Genomic DNA, 8,454 nt, shown 5'->3' with positions numbered 1-8,454 from the left:
TGTCTATTGTGTGTGGCGCTCTTTGGGCTGCGGTGTTGTGCGTGATTTGGTGCGGTGTTGTGAGTCGGTTGGTGTCTCGTGTCATGTTGAATCCCCCCCCTGCAGTGATTACATCATACAGGTGACTACAGATATCACGCTCCACGTTCTGGCCTCCAGAGGAAATAAAATAAATAAAGAAACATTGTAAATACAAGAGACGCAGAGCGTGACCACGCACGCCCCGCCTCTGCGTGATGACGTCCTTGTGTGTCTGCCCTGCCCCCCCCCCCCCAAGCTAGCATGCTAAGCTAACCCAGCTAGCATCCCCTCAGTATAACTAGTAGAGACGCACCGGCTCCTCCATCAACATCCCGGTAGCCGTTAGGACTGAACCGACTCTGCCGTATAAACTCACACACCTGAACACAGACGGGACGCTGAAGCTGAGGCGTCCATTATTAAAATAACTGAAGATGATTAAGCTCTTTTCCCTGAAGCAGCAGAAGAAAGACGAGGAATCTGCTGGAGGAAACAGAACAGGAGCCGGAGGGAAGAAAGCTAGCGCGGCCCAGCTCCGAATACAGAAAGGTAAGGTAGGCTAGTGGCTAGTGAACTATGCTAGTGGCTAGTGAGCAGCACCGAGACCAGTTGACCTGGTCCAGTCTAGTTAGCAATGAACCCCCGGTACAGAGCCCCGGGTACAAAAACACAGAAAGGAAAAGCGGCTACAGGCTAACAGCTAGCACGCTAACTCTAAGTGGTGCTAGCTAACTGCTAGCTAGCTTTGTGCTAATATTTTGAAAACAAAACAGCCACAAGCTAGCCTAGCTTTAGGCTAATGTGGTTATTAGCACACCGCTAACTTTATACAACAATCTAAACTCAGAACACATTTTCAATTTTAAACCAGCTCTCACTTCACAGTGAAGCTAACGTGAAGGCTAACACGTTAGCTTCAACAAGCTAACCTGCTGTGTCAGCTCTCTGTTTAACAGAACAGTCTGTTCGTGACGTCATGACTCTCTGACAGGTAACTTAGGCTGTTAAAGTAACGACCTGTGACCGGAAGTAACGGAGTACATTCAATAAAGTACTGTACTTCAGTACGAGTCTAAAGTACTGTACTACATCTCAGAGGTACATGTTGTACTTTATACTGTACTACATCTCAGAGGTACATGTTGTACTTTATACTGGACTACATCTCAGAGGTACATGTTGTACTTTATACTGGACTACATCTCAGGTACATATAGTACTTTAAAAAAAAATAGTGCTGGACAACGATTAAAATATTTAATCGCTATTAATCGCATTGTTATGGCAAAGTTCAATAATGAATTCAAAAGTAGTGTATTGTGCACTTTTATTTTAAAAGTACTGCTATATGAACAAAAGGGCAATAACATTTAGTTCACGTGATGCAGGTACAGGGTAGGAATTTCACATATTTTTTTGGGGGCAATTTTTGCCCCCACTGACTGAGATCCAGGGCATTTTCAAAAAATTGGGGGTATTTTTTGAAATTTGTGAAATAACATTTAACCTTTGTTCAACATAATAAATATACTTATTTTATTAACACAAAGCAAACATGAATCAGACAATCATATTCAATTTTATTCTTATTTCTTTGTGGTTATTTATTGTTATTGTTAAATTTTTTAAACAACTATGAACAATTATTAAGTCAACGATGCCTTGATTACATATACATCAGTCATTGTGTGGAATTATTGAGAACAAATATTTTTGTAGCACCTCAAATATTGTGATATTACCCATTTTTGTCCTGAACTTATGAATGAGTCATTGTGTGGAACATTTTTATAGCACCTTAAAAATTAAAATAATGTGCCATTTGAAGGTACAAATTCAGTTCAGAGAGGGGGCGGGGCTTATCGCCCTGAAAGCCGTTCAACTGTCCGCCATTAACCATGGAAACAATAACATATTTCTGCTGAGTACGTGTTGTGGAAGTCACAGATATCCCGGGAAACTAAACTAAATATGTTAGGAGTCGTTACATTTACACGTCTTACTTTTACAACCGGCCCTTTGAGGACCGTGATGCTGATGTGGCCCCAGAGTGAAGATGAGTTTGAGACCCCTGATTTATGCAATAAAACAATACGGTGTAAGATCCCAGTCAACTGATGAACACCTCAGATCTGTTCTGAGAATCTCCACAACCAACTGACGTAACGTTGCCGCTCTGGTTTAAAGGGTGACCAGCAGCCCTGTTCCCACTGGAACTAAATGCAAGTTCCTGTTCAGCTCACGGCTTTTACTTGTAATGTATATGAGTTCACACAAACACTCATTCATCTGCTGCTGGCCGGCCCGTCTGTCACATTTTAAAACTCAATGTGGCCCCGAGCCAGAACGTTTGCCCCCCCCCCTGCTTTAAAGGCTCAAGGACACACACACACACACACACACACACACACACACACAGTCTGACTGTAGGATGTTTGCTGGCTTGTATCCCACTGTTCTTGTCATCCTCTTGTTCTTACGTCTATGTATTGTCTCTTGTCTTTCAATTAAAAAAATGTATGATAATACATTTTTAAAATGCGTTAGCTTGCCCAGCACTAAAAAAAATATATAATATTTCTTCTGTTTGTTTCAGACATCAATGAGTTGAATCTTCCTAAAACATGTGAGATCAACTTCCCCGATAATGACGACCTGCTGAACTTCAGACTCATCATCTCACCAGACGAGGTGTGTGTGTGTGAGAGAGAGTGTGTGTGGACTTTATCTTCATCTTAGAAGAGATCAAACGTCTGGACTTAATGTGTGTTTGTCTCTCAGGGCTTTTACAAAGGAGGAAAGTTTGTCTTCAGCTTTAAGGTGAGACACATATGTCTCTGTCTCTCTCTGCCTCTCTCTCTCTAAATTACATTTTTAGTTAGTATAATAATCAGTCTTAATGTTATTAAAGTGTCTAGTCTGAGATACTGATGAAGTCTCTGTGTCTCAGGTAGGACAGGGTTACCCCCACGACCCCCCCAAGGTGAAGTGTGAGACCATGGTGTACCACCCCAACATCGACCTGGAGGGAAACGTCTGCCTAAATATCTTAAGGTCTGTACCTTTAAGGTCTCTGGTTGGACGTCTGTCCACCTTAAGTCCACCTTAAATTTGTTTTGTTCTTGTTGTCCACAGAGAGGACTGGAAGCCTGTGTTGACAATAAACTCCATCATCTACGGTCTACAGTATCTATTTCTAGTGAGTGTTATTTTCACAACTCGTGTTTAACTCGTGTTTGTTTTTTTGAAAAAACTCAGTTCATCTGGAGTTACTGTCGACATATTGTGATATCAGACAAGCTAGTAAAGAAACGCAGTAAATAAATACGGTAGAGCAACGTGGTAAAGAAATGCAGTAGCGCAACGTAGTAAGGAAATACAGTAGAGCAACGTAGTAAAGAAAGAAACGCAGTGAAGAAATACAGGAGAGCAACGTAGTAAAGAAATACAGTAGAGCAACGTAGTAAAGAAAGAAACGCAGTGAATAAATACAGTAGAGCAACGTAGTAAAGAAAGAAACGCAGTGAAGAAATACAGGAGAGCAACGTAGTAAAGAAATACAGTAGAGCAACGTGGTAAAGAAATACAGGAGAGCAACGTAGTAAAGAAATACAGTAGAGCAACGTAGTAAAGAAAGAAACGCAGTGAAGAAATACAGGAGAGCAACGTAGTAAAGAAATACAGTAGAGCAACGTGGTAAAGAAATACAGGAGAGCAACGTAGTAAAGAAATACAGTAGAGCAACGTAGTAAAGAAAGAAACGCAGTGAAGAAATACAGGAGAGCAACGTAGTAAAGAAATACAGTAGAGCAACGTAGTAAAGAAAGAAACGCAGTGAAGAAATACAGTAGAGCAACGTAGTAAAGAAAGAAACGCAGTGAAGAAATACAGGAGAGCAACGTAGTAAAGAAATACAGTAGAGCAACGTAGTAAAGAAAGAAACGCAGTGAAGAAATACAGTAGATCAACGTAGTAAAGAAATACAGTAGAGCAACGTAGTAAAGAAAGAAACGCAGTGAAGAAATACAGGAGAGCAACGTAGTAAAGAAATACAGTAGAGCAACGTAGTAAAGAAAGAAACGCAGTGAAGAAATACAGGAGAGCAACGTAGTAAAGAAATACAGTAGAGCAACGTAGTAAAGAAAGAAACGCAGTGAAGACATACAGGAGAGCAACGTAGTAAAGAAATACAGTAGAGCAACGTAGTAAAGAAAGAAACGCAGTGAAGAAATACAGGAGAGCAACGTAGTAAAGAAATACAGTAGAGCAACGTAGTAAAGAAAGAAACGCAGTGAAGAAATACAGGAGAGCAGCGTAGTAAAGAAATACAGTAGAGCAACGTAGTAAAGAAATACAGTAGAGCAACGTAGTAAGGAAATACAGTAGAGCAACAGTAAAGAAATACAGTAGAGCAACAGTAAAGAAATACAGTAGAGCAACATAGTAAAGAAATACAGTAGAGCAACGTCGTAAAGAAATACAGGAGAGCAACGTAGTAAAGAAATACAGTAGAGCAACATAGTAAAGAAATACAGTAGAGCAACGCAGTAAGGAAATACAGTAGATCAACGTAGTAAAGAAATACAGTAGAGCAACGTAGTAAGGAAATACAGTAGATCAACGTAGTAAAGAAATACAGTAGAGCAACGTAGTAAAGAAATACAGTAGAGCAACGTAGTAAAGAAATACAGTAGAGCAACGTAGCAAATAAATACAGTAGAGCAACATAGTAAAGTACAGTAGAGCAACGTAGTAAAGAAGTACAGTAGAGCAATGTAGCAAATAAATATAGTAGAGCAACATAGCAAATAAATACAGTAGAGCAATGTAGTAAAGAAATATAGTAGAGCAATGTAGCAAATAAATACAGTAGAGCAACGTAGTAAAGAAATACAGTAGAGCAACGTAGTAAAGAAATACAGTAGAGCAATGTAGCAAATAAATACAGTAGAGCAACATAGTAAAGAAGTACAGTAGAGCAACGTAGTAAAGAAGTACAGTAGAGCAACGTAGCAAATAAATATAGTAGAGCAACGTAGCAAAGAAATACAGTAGAGCAACGTAGTAAAGAAATACAGTAGAGCAACGTAGTAAAGAAATACAGTAGAGCAACGTAGTAAAGAAATACAGTAGAGCAACGTAGTAAAGAAATACAGTAGAGCAATGTAGCAAATAAATACAGTAGAGCAACATAGTAAAGAAGTACAGTAGAGCAACGTAGTAAAGAAGTACAGTAGAGCAATGTAGCAAATAAATATAGTAGAGCAACGTAGCAAAGAAATACAGTAGAGCAACGTAGCAAATAAATATAGTAGAGCAATGTCGTAAAGAAAGAAACACGGTAGAGAAACGCATTAAATGAACACGATAGAGTGCAATGGAGTGAAGAAACTGCCACAAATGGACCCACATACAGTAACTTATTCTCCCCCCCAGGAGCCGAACCCAGAGGACCCATTGAACAAGGAGGCAGCAGAAGTCCTGCAGACAAACCGGCGGCTCTTTGAGCAGAACGTCCACCGCTCTCTGAGGGGCGGCTACGTCGGTGCCACCTACTTTGAGAGGTGTCTTAAATAACTCCCCCCCCACTCCTCACCCTCCTGCCCCCCCCCCCCCGCTCGTTGGCAGAAGCAGGAGCTGCAGCGACAGAAAGCAGCACGCCAGGCCAGAAGACGCTTTTCTGTTCGAAAACAAAAGAAGAAAATTCCTCCTCTCCTTCTCTTCTTCTTGCTCCCTTCATCTCCCCCTTATTTTTTTTGTTTTACTTACAAGACACAACATGAAACCGTTTACACAGGGGGGCCCCGACATGCAACACACACCAGAACTGGACTCAAAGGAAACGGCTGACAGCGGCCGAGGGTGGTGATGATGGGGGGGTAGTGAATGTTGCTCAAGTAAGTCGATGAGGATGAAATGATTTTCTTTTTTATTTTGTGTGTGGCGAAGACACCTGCATCAGACAGACAGGTGGTCAGAAGGACACGCCCCCCCCCCCCCTCCGTCACACTCCCAGGTGTTCGTTCGTTACACGTCAGCAAACTCCAAACTCTCCAACAGACGCCGTTTCTTAACAAACCGTTGACTGGCAACCTCACAGCAACAAAGACTTCAGGAAGTCACTGCGCTCTGCTGTTCTCCAAGAAACTAGTTCAACAATATTAATCTAGCAGTGACTCCACACAGGGGGGAGGGGCTTCTAATGGCAGTGGGAGGGGCTTACAGTCCCATCAAGAGCAGATGAGCCCTCAAAACGAAAGTTTCCCTTTTGGCAAGACATCAGTGGGAGGGGCTGGTTGTGACAAAATCAGGCACGCCTTAAAAGTTCCTTAAAGTTTGACGGCAACATTTTTTTTCAAACTGCGATGAATCGACTGCTGAAAGTGTAGTGATGTCAGCGGGAGGAGCTTAATTATGTCAGTGCTGTGGGGCGGGGCTTCAGAGTCGTTTGGGAGGAGCTTATCGTGGGAGCAGGTGCACCTTAAATAGTTCTTGATAGTTTAAGCCTGCGGTGACTCAACAGCTGGTGATGTCACGACGTCCCTGAAGGGGGAGGGGCTTGTTTGACCTGATCTGTGGTTGGTCACATGATGCTGTTAATTGGCTGGTGGAGGTGAATTAGAACGAGTCAGTTTGGAGTTTGCTGCTAAATCACACAAACACACTGAGCGTCGCGTCAGGTTGTGGGGTCATTGTGTTTAAAGGGGTTTATGGGGGGGCTTTTGGTTTTCATTGGGGTACGTTGTGGGCGGGGTCAGAGGGGAGGGGCTTAAAATTGTATGATTCTATTGTGTATATTAAAACCCCAGCTGTTCGCATTGACTGCAATATGATTTATGTTAAATAAAATATAAACTTGAATGATTGTAATGATTTCTGTTGTTCATCAAGTTAATTTAGACATTTTAAGATTTCACCAAATCAACGAATAAAACCAGTTCACCAACAGACTCTGGAACCAGTTCAGAAACAAAAAGGTGACGTCATGAACCACAACAATGGCCGTCGATCGCTTTGCTTCCACCTTTCAAGGGAAACTTCTGTCCACAGTAAGAGTCGCATCATTTGTGACGTTTGTGTTTAATTAACAGCTTTAATCAAATGTTGCTCATGTACATAAAAACAGATGCATCACACAGGTGTCTTCTGAGAATCATCCCCATTGGCTGGCAGGTGAGGGGGCGGGGTCAACTGTCATTACAGGTAACATGAAGTAAGTCAATGTTTTATGACATCAAACATTTCTATATGGGCCTGAATTCTTTATTAATAACACAATTAACTTATTTGTATATTTATTACATCTCATGTCTTCATTTAATTCGTTCATCTCAGCAAATATTGATCTGTTATGAAAAAATAACCCACTTTTTGTAACAAACTCAGTAAATATATTTGTTGTCTGTCTTCTGTCTCATTATTTACCCGTCTCAGGTCTTTGTCCCTCATCTCAGACTTTGTTGGTCTTTGTCCAATTAACTCGGTCCTGGTCCTTCAGGCCAGTTGGTGCTGTGAGGTCATGAGGACCAGGGGGACCTCTTTGTCTCCGGTCCCCAGCAGAGGAAACATCCTCTCGGTGAACTCTGAGGATCCCGTGAAGCTGTAGATCTCTGAGCCCGACTTCACGTTATAGAAGGACACCTGACCCTCATCCACGTCCAGGAACACACCCACCTGACGCAGCTTCGGCGGACTCTTCACCTGCACGTCAAAAACATTTTAGAGACTAGAGTAGCGAGCTAGCATGCTAATGCCACCATGTTTTCATGCTACAGATCAGTTGCTGATCTTGTCCTAAGTTACCGTGAACATGTAGACAGACTAACTGTTTTTAGACCCACAGTTCATGATGGCCTTTACCCTGTCAGTTAGCTTATGCTAATTGTTAGCATGCTGACTGTTATGATTGTGGTTACGTAAGACTGCTGTAAAGTCTTATAAAACAAAATACCGGATGGACTCTTGTAGCTATGTGTAGGCTAGTGATTAGTTTATTTTTATATATATATATATATATATATATATAAAATAATATATATATATATATATAAAATAATATATATATATATATAAAATAAGGTAGTGAGTGTGGACCTTGGTGAGGGGGGGGGTGGTGAGCGCTCTCATTTGGCTGCCGCTCCACCAGAGGGCGTAGTACCCGTTAGAGGGACTCATGTCAAACAGGCCTTTCCTGGGAGCCGACTCACTGACGACGCCCAGCTTCCAGTCCTTGTTGTCCCCGACAAATACCTGCACAGGTGGACAGAACGCACACGTTAGTACAGGTCGGTGGATCACCGGATCGGATCCCAGATCGGACCCCGGATCAGGGGGATGTGGGTCTGACCTCCCAGTAGTGGCGTCCCGTGCTGAAGTTCTCTTTAGCGATGACGCAGGACCAGACGTCGAACCGCTGCTGACTGTTTCTGTAGA

At 42.1% G+C, this 8,454-nt stretch overlaps 2 protein-coding genes across 2 annotated transcripts in view; one reads left to right on the top strand and one right to left on the bottom strand.

Annotated features, from left to right (window-relative positions):
• The first annotated feature begins 307 nt into the window (after positions 1 to 307).
• ube2m (ubiquitin conjugating enzyme E2 M) lies at positions 308 to 6,063 on the top strand. The gene is made up of 6 exons (XM_079281533.1): positions 308 to 570; positions 2,618 to 2,712; positions 2,803 to 2,841; positions 2,972 to 3,075; positions 3,157 to 3,220; positions 5,458 to 6,063. Exons 1-6 carry the CDS (start codon positions 456 to 458, stop codon positions 5,596 to 5,598), a joined length of 558 nt encoding a protein of 185 aa, XP_079137659.1. The 5' UTR covers positions 308 to 455; the 3' UTR covers positions 5,599 to 6,063.
• Positions 6,064 to 7,108: 1,045 nt separating this feature from the next.
• The window catches only part of btr30 (bloodthirsty-related gene family, member 30), a 22,965-nt gene continuing 21,619 nt past the window's right edge, over positions 7,109 to 8,454 (bottom strand). Inside the window, exons 11-13 of the mRNA XM_079282570.1 lie at positions 8,369 to 8,454; positions 8,116 to 8,271; positions 7,109 to 7,722 (exon numbers count right to left, since the gene is read on the bottom strand). The exon at positions 8,369 to 8,454 is cut by the window's right edge and continues 90 nt beyond it. Of these exons, the coding sequence (XP_079138696.1) occupies positions 7,516 to 7,722; positions 8,116 to 8,271; positions 8,369 to 8,454 (449 nt within the window). The 3' untranslated portion in view covers positions 7,109 to 7,515. The remainder of the gene's footprint in view (positions 7,723 to 8,115; positions 8,272 to 8,368) is intronic.

The sequence above is a fragment of the Melanostigma gelatinosum genome, assembly GCF_949748355.1.
Source record: "Melanostigma gelatinosum genome assembly, chromosome: 13".
Classification (NCBI taxonomy): Eukaryota; Metazoa; Chordata; class Actinopteri; order Perciformes; family Zoarcidae; genus Melanostigma; species Melanostigma gelatinosum.
This window is presented reverse-complemented; position numbering and strand designations above follow the sequence as displayed.

Excerpts from the sequence above, each read along its gene's own strand:
- ube2m (XM_079281533.1), top strand. The coding sequence starts at position 456 with ATGATTAAGCTCTTTTCCCTGAAGCAGCAGAAGAAAGACGAGGAATCT. Across the intron at positions 2,842-2,971 it reads AGTTTGTCTTCAGCTTTAAG|GTAGGACAGGGTTACCCCCA; the intron begins GTGAGACACATA and ends TCTGTGTCTCAG. Across the intron at positions 3,076-3,156 it reads GTCTGCCTAAATATCTTAAG|AGAGGACTGGAAGCCTGTGT; the intron begins GTCTGTACCTTT and ends TGTTGTCCACAG.